General features: G+C 41.2%; 1 protein-coding gene across 7 annotated transcripts in view; it reads right to left on the reverse strand.

Moving 5' to 3' along the window:
* The window catches only part of cdk14 (cyclin dependent kinase 14), a 185,014-nt gene that overhangs the window by 118,581 nt on the left and 51,279 nt on the right, over positions 1-15,154 (reverse strand). For 5 of the 7 annotated variants that reach the window (XM_079343514.1, XM_079343515.1, XM_079343516.1 and 2 more), the window contains 3 exons: positions 9,946-10,191; positions 3,193-3,287; positions 2,504-2,583 (listed from right to left, as the gene is read on the reverse strand). In XM_079343514.1, coding sequence (XP_079199640.1) covers positions 2,504-2,583; positions 3,193-3,287; positions 9,946-10,191 — 421 coding nt within the window. Of the gene's footprint in view, positions 1-2,503; positions 2,584-3,192; positions 3,288-9,945; positions 10,192-10,533; positions 10,641-10,664; positions 10,909-15,154 lie in introns of those variants that run through there. The other 2 variants (XM_079343520.1, XM_079343517.1) reach the window with 2 other exon arrangements.

The raw sequence follows: 15,154 nt of genomic DNA on the forward strand, positions 1-15,154 counted from the left end.
TCATTACCTATGAGGACTTCTATCACTCGTATTTTCAGTTTAAAGCTTTGTCAACACCGGCACAATGAGGCCTACTGAGAGAGCAATCTGTGGACCGTCTGAGGAACAATAGCATCCTCCATTCTGTTCAGTCTGCAGCCTGAGGGACTCAGAGTCTGTGTTTAAAACAAAAACTATGGAAGCCCTGAGGGGAAGTTTAAAAAAAAAAAAAAAAAGAATCTGCAGATAAGTTTTCAGTTTTAATCGTCTGTTCATGTTTACGACTTCAGAGCAGCTGAGAAAAGTTTTTTTCCCAGAGTCATCTCTCTCTTTGTTCCTTGTTCTGTTTCCTTCTCACTTTTGGAACAGGAGAAAAAACTTTTCCTGTTTCAGACGAGGGATACTGGGGCCTTTCGGTTTCACTGTAATCGGCCATAACTTGAGACAGCATACATGTCCAGGCCAGGTCATCTAGCAGTTAGCTACCAGAGAGTTCTCTGTAAAATAAGTACTATTACTGCAGTTAAAAGCAGACTTGTCCTTGAAATTGGTCTGTGACTGCTGGAGGCAATGTGATCATTTAATGGCGGATCATTTTCACATATTTTGGGGTTGCTCACAGGTCCAGACATTTTAGAAGGAAGTTACAGAAGTAATGAGTGTCATATTTAGAATAAACGTGGACTGCTCTTTTATCATACTACAGTACGAGCTCACATCAGATGATAATTATTTCTATAAAGTCCTTCTTGTTGCAGCTAACAAAGCTATCACACTGCAATGGTTGCAGACAAACTCCCCATCAAAGGATGATTGGTTAGCAATAATCAGCACTGTACAATGGAGAGACTTCTTAGTAAAATTGCTCAGCTAAAGTTTGAGCAATATATAAAGGTCTGGAAGAAATGGATTTTACTCTCAAGAAAACAATCAGAAGAACACAGCTTAGTGAGCACCGTTCATACACTGTACGTAGAAGAGGGGTCGTATTGGTCTAAAATGATGTTTCTGTTAGCAGATGTTAGAAAGCAGCTCATAAACCACTAATCAGTCCTGCTAACTCCGGGTTACAGTAAAGGCTACAGCATGCTGAACTGTTCAAAAGCATGAGATAAAGATGGATGAGAGGGCATAAAAAGGTTGTTGTTTTTCTCATTCCTTATATTATTATTTCATTTCCTCTTTACACATTTGGGCTCCTTAAGATTTGGAAGCTTTTCGGTTCAACCTTGGGAGAGAATATAAATCACCGATCAGATCAACTTCACAGCTTGCAGCAGTAAAAAAAAACATTTGCCATGGTGTTATTGGTTTGTGATTTGTATGTCCTGCTTTTGTGGGGCCTCTCTAACATCTTCTGTTGTTTGGGTGATCTCTGAATGACTTTGTACCAACATCACCCTCAATCATTTTTATGGATCATGAGTTACAAGGGCGTTCCTTTGAAGAGAACATTGAAGAGAGAATGAATGCTCTTTGCACATTTTGGACACATATTTGACCCCTTTAATTGCAAAGGATCCGTTAATCCACGTCTGGTCTTTGTCTGGACCACAAACAAGGTAAATGGGGTGAGTGACATTTGTGAAAAGGCCCAGGCAAAGGGAAAAACCGGCAGCCTCTGTATATGGGACACTTACTGTACTGAATGAATCCATCTCTATAAATGTAATTTTACTACTGCACTATAAAAACCCATCTGCATCAGGTGTGACAAAAAAATCTTAGAAAACATGAGATGGGTGCAGAACACTGGACATTGGACTTGTTGGGGTTATTTGCAGTAAGACTCATCAGAATTAGGACAAACATCGTGCATGCCGATCACTCTGACAGAATAGTTCCCTTTAATCGGTCGTGCAGAGGTGTCGTCACAAAACACGGCGCCCAATTTAAAACTTCCGCTCAGCGTGACCAGCAAGCCCGACATTGCACTGCGCTCAGCTCAGTGTAACAGATAGACAGTGACTCCGTTGGACCCACCGCTCCTCTGATTAGCAGGTTTTGTCTTAATTTAGCTCTTTTATATATTTAATAACATGTACAACTTCCTGAATTTCCCTCGGGATCAATAAAGTATCTATCTATCTATCTATCTATCTATCTATCTATCTATCTATCTATCTATCTATCTATCTATCTATCTATCTATCTATCATGATATAAAGATGGCCAACTTTCACTTCTATCTGATTGTACCCCAAAATGCTGATTTCACTTAAATCAAACGTAGAGCCTCTTATATTACATACAATGATTGTAAATGACTAAAGATGTTTTGCTCTTTGCCCCTTGCCTCTCTTTCTTTTTGTCATTTTGTATATTACTGCTGGGTGTTCTTGTCTATCGTGTGTGTGTGTGTTTGTGTTGTATAAAAGGTTATAATAAAGTACTAAAAAAAAAAATGTTTTGCTCTTTATCTTCATTTTCCAAAGTTACTTATTTGGCTCAACGACTTGACTGTCTTCAGTGCATTTGTCCTCCGTTTATATCGCACCGCAGTGCAAGTCTTGGCTCAGCATACCTTCTCTTATTGCAGTGAAAGGTGTTCCTTCCTCCTCCTGCAGACGGATCACCTTCAGAGCCACCAGTTTCCCGTTCACCCTGAACACAACACAGAGGACAGACGCCGTGCTGTAATCACTGGATTGTGTTATGCTTTTGTGACATGAACAAAGAATCTATTAAAATCAGTGAAGTTGGAGGACAGTGAGGTTTGTTAAGTGGGTAAAATGTAATTTAGCAGCAGTGGAGTGAGACTCGGAAACAAGGCCACAGGATTACTACTGAATGAAGCCCACCAATCACGGCTGTTGTTGTGCAGGCACGACACACACTGACACCATTACTGAGAAGATTAGACTATGTACTTTCCATACACTGAGAGTGTGGGAACTTTCCATTTTCCAGAATTTAATTAGCAAAAGCAGGAAGCAAATCCCCACACTATGAACAAAAGGAAAGAACTATTGAGTAGATGAAAAACATGTAATGTACAGTCATTAGAAATCACAGTGCATGTGTTCAATTTGCAGCTCCACAGAGAGAATAACAAATATTCAAAGAAAGCGTTCTGGCTGTTCCATGTAATGAATTCACTCAATAACAACACGGCTTTGGATGTGATTAAATGTAATACTCGAATGGCTCACACGAGTTCCAGAGGGGAGTGATCAGATGAGGGTCTGGTGTTGACATGCATGCACTACTTACTTGCTCTTTCCTTTGTAAACTGTGGCGTAGGAACCTTCTCCCAGCTTCTCCAGCTTTTCATAGGAGTCTGCCTTTCCAAACTTGGGGCTTGTGGGCTGAAAGAAAAAGACAGCGGTATGAAAAGGTGTTATTAAAAGGAAGAAATGAGTAATGCACAAAAGGAAAACTCTCAGAGGATTTCACAGAAGACATTACAAGACGGTGCGAGATATTAAAAAGTCCCTGCTGCATCATCGGGGAGGGGCAGTGTCAATGAGGAGTGGGAGGAGAGAGGATTTCCATAAAGTCTTCATGAGAGAACTCTGATTTAATCGCCAGCTCATAACTTTTTTTATGCTTTTCATCGTCAGCACTTCACACTCAGAGAGGTAAAATTACAGCTGCGAGACAACGAGGCCCATAGCTGGATGTGAAAGAAAAAGGGAAACGAGATCGACCTCAAAACTTCAGCTCATCTGATGCTGCAGAAGAAAGTGACTGCACTGATGTGCTTTGGATTTTTGATAAAAAGGAGCCATAGGGTTTGTGACTGACTAGTGTCAAAGAAGGAAATCAAACTCCAGTGCAGTCAGACATGTTCGGTTTGAAGGGAAGTAGATCAATCAATGTGCTGATTATAAACTGTCTGGGAACAGATCTCCAGCTGTCTGCATAGTCCCAGCCCGAGCTTTATCAATCCTATTAAACTCCAAAAGAAAACACATATTACAGTCTGGACTACTTTTAAACCTTATGTCTATGTAAAAGAGGTTGGAAGTACAATTCTGGTAAATAAACCTGAACTTTCTTTGGCACATTTCTTGAGCTTGTACAGCACTTCACTAGTCTTCTAAGAGCTTTTTTCACTGCAGGTCACACCTACACATTCACACACTGATGCTAGAGGCTGCTATGTAAAGTGTCCATCAGTGTTAACGTATCCCATTCATACATACAGCCAATGAAGCAACAGAAGGAAGTTAGGGGTTAAAAATGCATCACACATGTGACTGTAGGAGCTGGGCGTTGAACCCCCGACCTTCCAGTGGAGGGATGACCAACTCTACCGCTGAGCCACAGCCGCCCCACTCTACAGTAATTACCAAGAGGAGCGAAGTGCTGCAAAGGATCTTTTTAGCTGGCAGGCTAAATGGTGAACTGGCATGTTCTTGCTGAGAAGTAAGAACTTCCTGAAAGAGAACTTGTCTATTTGGCATTATATTTTCCTCTTAAACATGTATGTTTACTCCATGTGTACTAACGCAGCTCCATTACTGTAACCATGGCAACAAACACAGAGAGCTGTAGCTGCATATACAATATTTGTGTCATTGCTGACCAAGGCGTTCGCTGAGTAGGACTTGAATAATCCAGCTTCCACATAACTTTCTTACAATTAGAGGATTTTAAATCACTGTGAAATAACTGCTGTCTAATATTTAAAATAAATCATGAAGAGATTGAAATCACAACGGGTAAAGTAAACACTTTTTTCATAAATTTGCAGAAGCAAGAGTACAGTAGAGGCATTCTCATTTTGGACTGCACAGCGCTGACAACGAGTATTGTTTATTTATCCCCGAGAAAATCACATTTAAGAAAGCTACTTTCTTACATCATACACAGCCCAAGAGATCCTCAAAAACATGGCGCAGTCTTTCCAGCATGTGCACCGCCCTCGCTGCATTATTCTTTACCCTGCCATCCTGTGCAGCTGAAATAAGCTCAGAGTTTCTGAGAGCTTCTCTAAACAAATTAGACGTCCTCCTGGGATCACGCAGGAAGTGTAACTCTATCTGTGAAACTACTCAGTTGGACAGTAAGATATTCCCCTCCTGGTGGCCTGTGGAGCCTCTCAGAGAACGACTCATGTTGCCTCGCTCTACGTGACGCCGGGATTAGAATACAAAGATTCCTTCTCATACATTTTTCATCCACACCACTCAGTACTTGTTCTGTCCAAAAAACATTCTGCAAGAAACATTTCTTCTACAAAACGACATGTGTGCTTGATTCAAAACAAACCTTATTTTTTATATCCATGGCCTTCCTTTTGATGCCAAGTCATTTCACAAATAAAAGGCGAAACCAAACAAATCAGTGCCACCATGAAAAACTGTGATGCTGCATTACAATGTGATTAAATGTGGTTCACTATTTGAAGATAAAACACAAATAGGAAGTGCAACAACAGCTGTAGCCTATTTTCTTTTACACCTCCTTCGTCCCATTCTTTAAATCAAAGAGGTTACATACAGGACAGGCTTGTGAATGACACTTATTACTAAGAGATTGAAGATAAATGACCAGCTCGAGGCTTTAATCACACCAGGCAATTTTAGACCATTTTAGGGAGGCTTTCATTTAAATGTCCCATATGATGCTTTTTCTGGTTTTAGATGCTCTTCAGTGTTTCCCAAGTGTCATGTTTAGACACATCTACCTGCTCCTGTTAGCTGTAGCAATAGCTGCATGTAGCGCTGGGTCCGTAGCCCCCTCGTTGAAAAATGAGCAGTGTGACACTGATTATCAGTGTGATGTCACTGATGCAAGCCCATTAGCTTGTTGTAGCAAGCACACGCTCATGTTGCTCTGCTCAGAGCAACAAGCTGTATTCCCAATATGGTAAAAGGGGCGGGACATGTCCAAGAACAATGCCAAACAACGGACCAATTACGAGAGAGTAGATCAGCTGACCAATTAGATCGCTCACCTACCCCCCATTGAAAACGAGCTTTGTGTTGACATGGTAAAGTCAAAACGGATGAAACAGACCTGAGGACGAGAATACTGTATATTTACAGGCGATGTATCCATTTTCAATTCACAAGACATTTTTTATCAAAGCAGCACGTCATCTTTCAGTATCTATAACTGTTGTCATGTAACCATTCTTATCCAGTCCTTGTTCATCTATTGAGGACAACAAGATTTTTAAAGGTTTTAAAGGTTTTTTTTATAACCTTGGACCAACTTTTTCCTTTTGATTGAAGACATCCAGTTTAAACTCCGCTTACATTTACATAAAGTGTCGATGCTACCTTGAAACCTTCAGCTCAAAGTAAAGGCTATTTCTGTTTGCCAAATCAATTTCTGTAAGAAAGATGTCAGAGTCAGAAACCTGAAGGAGTTGGGCTGCCTAGACAAAAGGACCATGAAATGGGCAATTTACACATTTTCATAATCATTCTTGACACAACGCATTAGCACTCCGCAGCGATGCTGGCAGGCAATCAGTCAGGCCTCATATCACACTTATTAAATCTAGTTTGTGTGCACATTCATTAGCCGTTTCAAATGTGGAGCCAAATTAAAAAGGAAGCCAAATATGTATAAAACCTGAAAATCTCATTTACATGATTAAGAAAAAGCATGTTGTTTGTAAACAGCCTTCAATTAACTGCTTCAAACCGGATGGAAAATGTGTTTCAGACGGAGAACACAATGAAAGAGCTTGTTGGCCAAAACAAAACACCTGAGAAATAACGATGTAATTTGGGGCTTTGACAGCGTTTGATAAAAAAACGTGCCCACGTCAAAGCAATGCAAATGCATTTAACTACAACAACATTGATTTAACCCCTTCTTATACTCATAGTACTGCAAACAGCATAGAGTATTAAATACAACATGCCATTGAACATCTGAATTCATTAACAATGAAGGACCACCGACTTCCTACGCCACCTCGTAGTTCTAACTATTTTATAATCCTAATTGTTTTTCCTGCACCTCGGTGTCAATCATGATTCTGATTGGTCAACTAAGCTTTCTAAGTTCTCCTATATATAAATAGAAGACTGATATCAAAAGACTGTTTCAGCTCTGATCATAGACTCCAGACAACAACATCCACTGAGGCCCCTTAGGGCCCAAACACTTTTAGCTAATTTTACTGTTTTTGATTCTCAATATATGGGTCAGTTTTAATCTATCAGTCTAATGTATGAAACTTGGACAAATTTCCATGATCACCTCATTTGCAAGGTGTATAGAATAGGAGGTTTGCTTATGTTTCACACAACACACCTGAAGGCCTGAATTTTAAAAAGTGAAAGTGAAAAAAAATATTGACATTGATACTACATCTTTATCACACTTCAATGAGTGGGAGCCAGTTTGGGCCTTAGGGACTAACATTTTTTCAACATGACAAAAGGGAAAAAGGTGAAACTAAGGCAGGCCTTAAGCCTCTCTGCAAACAGCTACAGTCTGTGCACACCTTTCAGTCTGATCAGCCACACCTCTTATTATGCAAATGTGTGAATAACCTCCATGTGTATCGTATAAGTTATGAAACAAAAATATCCCTGTTTATACAGTGTGTGCTGATACAGGACATTTGTTTGTAGCAGGTGGTTAACACATTTATTCCTATTGGCCATTTTCTAAATTGGTGTAAAAGGGACTTCTTTGAGCCAGCACTAAGTGGACACTCGTGGAACTGCAGCTTTTTGAATGTCCACATTGGCTGCATTTTTCAACACTGGACAGATGCTGCTTGCTTTCAAAAGGGACTTTTGCATTACTCTGACTTCATCGTAATATAAACTGACCCATGCTGGACTACACTGCCCCTCAACCAGCACTGTTCTTTAATTCAAAAGCTGCATAATGTGGGATTAAGAGGGTCACTAAATATTACAACTGCCTCATTATGAGCAAAAGAAAAAAAATATCTCTTCTTCCATCTTATCCCAGAAATCCAAGCCTCTGTTTCCATGGCAACACAGGCACAATTGCTGACTGCTTTGTAACCCATTGTTTATCAACTTGAGCTGAGGTGACTTCCTACCAAGTCCTGTATCTCCAGCTCTGTTGCTGGAGCCGCTTTCCCTGCTGTCTCTCTACTGATCATTAGAACTTTCTGTGATTTTAGGAGGAACATACTGAGATTTGAGAACAGCCCAGCAATGTGAGCATGTGCAGCTTCTAGGAGCCACAGTGATGCTGTGTCTCAAAAAAGATACTTTTGTTAGCACACTGTCATGTGGTATAAAGTCCACACTATGTTGAAATTCCTGCACTGCACAGAGAGGTCCTGTCTCAGATTCTGTGCAGCAGTTGTGCACTTACTGGAGATGACGATGGCAATGGTTGGCCAGTCCTTTCTTTTCTTAGGGTGTCTTGCAGCTAATGTTTTTTTTCTGAGCGTGCATATGCACCAAAAAGTGAGTCCAATAAATCCGAACTTGATTTGAGGCACAGTGAGAAAGTTGCTTCTTCCAGTATTTAAGCTAAGCTAAATTAATCTTCTGAACTCCTGTTCAGGGTGCTGCAGTAGCGTCGTGGTTACTGTTTGTGTTATCGCTGACTCTATTCACTGTGCTAATTATAATGAAGGCAAAAAAAATCCTTTTCTGTGAAGATTAAGAGTTAAAACAATCTTTAAATGTCAGTCAGGGAGAAGGATATTTCAAAAGATTGAATGATTCCTTTAAAGTCTTCACAGTCTGATTTTATTTAACCAAAGTTAGACAGACCCTCTTCAGTTCTCCTCCAGATAATCTAATGAAAGCTAACCAAACCCCTTTGTCCCTAAGAAGAACTCGCTGTGTATGTAGACTTTACATGAATCAGAGCCTAACTCAAAGTTGTGCAGCATCAAGTCCTCGATGATGCAATCACTGGCAAAGACAATTCTTCCATTACAATAACATGACATTTCATTATTGTCTTTCTGGTACTTTCTATCCCAGAGCCCACCCTTTACAATGATTTAGCCCCTTGGGCCAAAAGCTAAATGACAATTTGGTTGCTCGCAGGGCTTGCCAGCAGATTTACTGATATCCGATATTGGATATCCTTTTCTGTCTGATGGTCATTTTTAACAACGAGCAACATCAGCAGCCAGACTTTGTTGGAAAAGCTTTGTAACCGACGGGTTAAGGGATATCGTTTCAGCCAATGTGCAAAAATGCTGTTTCTCCAGTGAAAACCCTGAATAATAAACCAAACAACCTTGTTCTTCAACGTCAGAATCTTCAAGCAAACACTCGACAAAACGCAGGATTTTTTACTTCCACGCTGACTCCATGTTTCAAGACCGAAGGTTTCAGTTTTTCGGAGCTAGAATAATCTTTAATTTTACATCTTGTTGAGGCGGCTGCCATCATAGAGCTGCCATTAGAGACACTACATGAGTATGGTTGCCATGGGAACGCTGACTGTTATTTCAAAGACCACTACATTGTGAAGCTGTTACTAAAAGCTGCCGTACTGTTCCTGTACGTGCTGCTGTGATTAAAACCTAAATGAAACTCTTTTTACATGAACTCATCTAATAACAAATTCTCTCCTTCAGGACGGTTCGTCATGACTACGGTCAACACGTAGTTTGTTTTTATCTGGGGTTGGGGTGGAGTAGCAGAGAGAATCCCTCCAATGATTCCCTGCCAGACTCGACGTCATATTTTCTTATTGATTGATTGAAACTCCCCGGTGGCAGAATGTGAGTTGAATACTTTATAAAGACACTTCGTCTTCGTTTTGTAATTCCCTTAAATTTGATGCTCCTTTGTGTTACTCGTTATGTCCTGGCACAAGAGATTCCTTTCAGAGTAAATCACATTCTACTTTATCTCTCTTTAATGTCTTATGGTTAATCGTAACCATGTTTTCTTGCCACTGTGACGCATGATTTACTCATCAGTTGATTTAAGATGACAATAGCAAGGGGAGCAAATACAAATGTTTTTTGAGGTCACAAACACAAGTATGGTAAATTTCAATTTTAAATTCTTCATTGACTACATGTGTTGACGATGTACTCACAGAACTCGGGCTGGAGTGACGACGCAGTTTTGGTGACTCCTTGCCGGTGGACGAGCTCTTGGCGTTGATGCAGGCATTGTTCTCAGAGTGGACCCTCTTCACCTGGCTGGCAGGCTTCTCAAATGGGTCAAAGCCGCTCTGCGTGCGCTGCACTCTCACCTTCTTGTCTTCAGGGATGGTGTCCAGGGGCTTGATGACCGAGTCTGATCCCTGGCAGCTGCGTGTGGACATCTTTGTGACACATATCTGTCACAGAAGAGAAGAAAAAAAGACAAGAAGAGACAGAAGATGAAAGTGAGCATTAAAGAAGAAAATCCATCTGCGATTACCAGTGTTCAGCCAAAAACTGACTGTGCCCCCGCCTTGAAGAGCCAGTCTGTATTTCATCTCTCTGTCAGCCGGGGTCTCTTCCCTTCCCGCAGAGTCTTGCTGCTACCTCTCTGCTCGGATGAGAGCCTTTTTTTATCTCCATCTCTCTTTTCTCTGATCAAAACAGCTCCAGCCTCTGTCTGCTACACACACACACACACCTACACACACTGTCGGGTGCTGATTCTGTTCCCATACTGAACATTCACACAATTCTACCTTATCTCTGACACACATCTACACTTCCATACTAGAGTGCAGACATGCTCCAGATCGGCTCCTGAAAGCCCGTCGGGCGTACACGATGCCCTCCACGCCCCTCATCCATTTTCCAACACAAAGCTTCTTACCAGCTGCTCCTTCACTGTCGACTGTGCGTACCGGACACAAAAGACGCAGGCGGCATGACATGTTTTGCCACAGCTCCTTGCAGATTAAATATTTAGGCTTGGGCTCCCCTGCAGGAGGAACTTCTAATTACTCTGATACACGAGGAGGAGTCGTGTTTCAGCTCTGCTTGTTCTTCAACGTGGCCAAGGCTTCACTGGACACAGCCGAGCATTTCTCACAACACACTCCCTCCCTCTCTGATGCTAATGTGGAAACAAAAAAAAAAATTCTTATTGATTGTGTGGTTGATGTTTTCCATTTTCCTTGTTGAGTAAGACTAAATGGATTGAAGTACCCTGTGTTTTGGTTTGTTTGGAGTGCAAACATCATATTACCATTTAAACCCTGAAAGCCCAAACCTTGATTAAAGAGCATTGAATTGCATTTCAATGTACACTCATTCAGCCATGACGTCACAGAAACCAACACAATAATAATAACGTTTCACTTCAGGAAGTCTCTTAGCCAAAGATCAAAACAAAACTAGAACATCTGATCCAGCAATGTATAAACTGTAGGAAAACATAATATTACTTTACTATTTTATTGTTAACGGGAAGAGCAAAAAACTTTCAGAGTTTAAGGAATTTGAGATTTACTGTGTATGTTTTTCTTGATACAGCAGATACCTGCACATATGAGCAGCAGTGGGACAATCGTATCTATCTTGATTTGTTGGTTCCTTGAAAATGCCTTTTCCAATCTCCTCAAAACTATGACAAGCCTCGCTCACACGCTGCATGTGAGTCTATGTAAGCACACTCATGTATGGTTCATAAAAAAAGATGCATAGCCAGCAGCTTTATACCATATTACTACAAACTAGGGATGTTATAGGACTAACTAACTACTCTAAAGTAGGGATGTTAATTAATCGACCATCAACTAATGGATCGTTCAGAATTAGCTTGAACAAGAAAAATGTACTGGATCAAGAACTGCTGTCTCATTTCAACATGTTTTTCTCAGTGCAATGAGTTGCAACGAGACTGGACCTTCGAAACAAACATCTGAGTTTAACAAGCGCACAATCAAAGCTGGTTATGTTGGGAGAAGTGGTGCAGGTGGCCTTCCCGCGAACCCACATGCTAACAGTGCAGGGCACGTGACAGGGGATGCAGCTGTGCAAAGGGATTTGAAGACGGAACATGGAGAGAATGCTACGTTCAAACTCATGCTAGATGTCATGCTAGATGTTGAAAACGACCAACCCTGCCTTTAAAGGGATACTTCACCCATTTACATGAAGCTTTGTATCATTAGAAACATGGCAGTAGTGTTGAATGGTCGTGAGTCCAGCCCTCATTTTGCCCTGAGACGAGAAAAATACGTTTTTCTTTGCTCGAAAGTTTTCTTCATGTGATGCAAAAAGCGTCATATTGCATCACATGAAGAAAACTTCCAGGCAAAGAAACTGATTTTTCTCGTCTCAGGGCAAAATGAGGGCTGGATTCACGACCATTCAACACTACTGCCATGTTTCTAATGATACACAGCTTCATGTAAATGGGTGAAGTATCCCTTTAATGTAGATATGCATTTTGCTCTGGTCGATGCCATTTCAGCCTGACACAGTCCGCATCAATTTTCTCAATCAAAATACAATTAGCTCATTACAAGCAGTAAGGAGCCACCCATCATGAGTTTGTTTACATGTGGTCAGTGTAGCCACTGGAGAAGGCCCATTAGCTCTACGGCACCAGCCCAGCAATAGTGACAGGTAGCTGGGTTACGGTTATATACATTTGACTAATATAAAGGGCCAACATATAAAACTAATAATTCTACTGTCAAAAATAATTGCTCTTGATAACCAAGTTCCTGTAATGAGTTACGACATGAAATTGTAAAGAAAAAAAAACGCAAATCATACGTAGGTTTGTTATGTTGACAATGATGACTCTCTAAGTCATCTGTGCATCCAAACGTTTCATGCAAAAAACAAAAATCAGAGTATTCTGACAGAAGGGGAAGACGAAGAAGCGAATAAGCACACATATATGAAGCCAAGAGATACGAGAGAAGGATGCAGGAGCCACGAAAATGTGAGGACTGGCAAACGAGCAGCCCAGCTGTCACCAACACGAGGCTGGTGCATATCCAGCACGTCCTGCGTGACAGCGTTAGACATCTGGAACAGCACATAAACGTACAAAAACACATACCAGCATTTAGGACCTATCATACTACAGGGCATCAATACTTGATGAGGGAGACTGGGAACGATGTGTTCAACAAAGCTTCTGTTCCAAGTACTCCACATCAGAGAATCAACCCAGGATAAAGAGACATGACAGACGGATAAAAAAAATCACAGAAAAACTGGGAGCAGAGAAACAGGCGTTATTTCTTATCTGAGAAGAGTATCATTAAGACTGTTTACTGTACTGTAAATGGATCATAATACAGTGCTGTGATTGGCTCACACTTGTTGCGTTAAAGTTTTGACTTTTGGGCTTTCTGTTAGGGTGCTTTTTCATCAGTGATGTTATGTAAAAGTGTAAGTCACTTTATGTTTGACCCAAACAACAGTCTCAGATGTTAAAAGTCTGATACCCCTCCATCATTAAAAATGCATCTGTCATAACAATCCAATACATCTGACGGACACGCAGCGTATGAACCTGTGTCCGCCTTGCATTTTTTCTAGCTAGAAAAGCCCTGGCTGTCCGTCCTGTCGCTATGACAACAGTCTGTTGATAATAGCCGCTGTATGACCTCCTATATTTTTTATTTTAGAAAAACAACAGTGACTATCATTCATTTGGAAAAGAGAGCTGGCGATGTCAACAGCTGCTTATTGAAAAGATTTTTTAATTTGAACACTTGCACGAAAAAGGCAAAGACGGTAACAAGACGGTAACAAGACGGTGACAAGACGGTAACAAGACGGTAACAAGACGGTAACAAGACGGTAACAAGACGCTTGGCGTAGTTTTCCAGGCGGCCGCTACACTGAGAACTGTTCTGCTCTGTTCTCTGTGGGCCTAAGTAAGACTTTCCAACATGTGTGGTCACTTCACAGATCCACGCGCAGTGACCACATTTTGAACCAATCAGAGGCCTTCTTCCTGCATTCGGTTTCAGTGAAGATTTCCTCATTGAGGTGTTTCTGTGAATGACAGTGCCAGCTCTGGTCATGTGTTGTGAGGTGTGTCTACATGAGCAGCCTGCTGTGTATGATGTTCAGAATATGTTAGCCGTTAGCTTCATTCCTGTCTGAAGTGATGAAACTCACCTGTGCACAGGTACAACAGACAGTGTGAACACCTTCTGAGGATACCTGACTATTCACTGCCTGCCAAAATGAACCATTCAGACTTGCCACATTATCAATACTTTGATACTTTTTAAAACCATGTGTTATAAAGGAAAACAATATTATTCAATGTTTATAGTATTAAGAAGTGCCAAGTTTAAAATAAAGTTTTGGTCTTAAGTCACATTTTTATCCAAAAAAAAGAAAGAAAAGAAAACACAAATAAATGAGCAACACTTACGTTTTCAAACACTGTCAACACATTAGTGCTATTTGGAAAGTGTGCGAGAGTTGACAAAGAAGTCGATCCATTAATGACAGGAGAGTCAGCTATACTCTTTGGTTGATGGCAGCTACATCTGGCTTTCCGGTGTCACCAGGATTAAAACCCCGTCATGACAGGAAAACCCCGCCGTGGATGCAATTACATTAAATCGATTCTGGTTGAGGGACAGCCTCTTTAATCACTTCCACCCCCCTTCAACATCACAAACAGCAGCCTGATACACTAACACCACATGCACACACATACACAAATGAGGATAAACCACATTGTTTTTCTATTAATAATTTATTCTGTACTGCTGCTGTGACCCCATTGCCCCACAGGGATCATTTAAGATTCATCTTATCTCAGAGATGTCACACAGTAATGGAAAAGGTAGGCAGTGACACAGTGGGCGGGCCCAGGCTAATGCAATATGTCCAGAGGAGTAGTTACTGATGACATTAGTTTGAAGTATGACAAGAACCACACAGGCCATAAAAGACCAATCAGCCATAAAGCCTACTCATGTGCTCTGTTAACTCAGGGCTATCAGCCCTGTTAACTTGACCACAGTCAGGGCTCACCCACTGCGTTAACGCATTTCTAGTTTACTGAGACAAAGCAGGGCTATCAGCTTGCCTGGTCTCATCATCCTGGGCTCAAGACAACAGAGAGACGATACACCGGAGGAGAGACTGGAAAAAAACAGCTCATCCTCCTGCCATGCTTGCAGTCTGGGGTGCGCAAAGCCTTTGTTTCTTGAATGGCAGATGTGTGCGTGTGTCTTTGTGTGTGGTGTGTGTGTGTGTGCTAAATATAGCATGAGCCTCCTCAAAAGCAGCAGATTTGGTGTGATGCCTTTGGTCTCTGTCTGCCGAGTTGAGAGACAGAAAAGTGAACAAAGAAGGCTGGACTAATGCAAT

Source organism: Symphodus melops (genome assembly GCF_947650265.1).
Source record: "Symphodus melops genome assembly, chromosome: 5".
Lineage (NCBI taxonomy): Eukaryota > Metazoa > Chordata > Actinopteri > Labriformes > Labridae > Symphodus > Symphodus melops.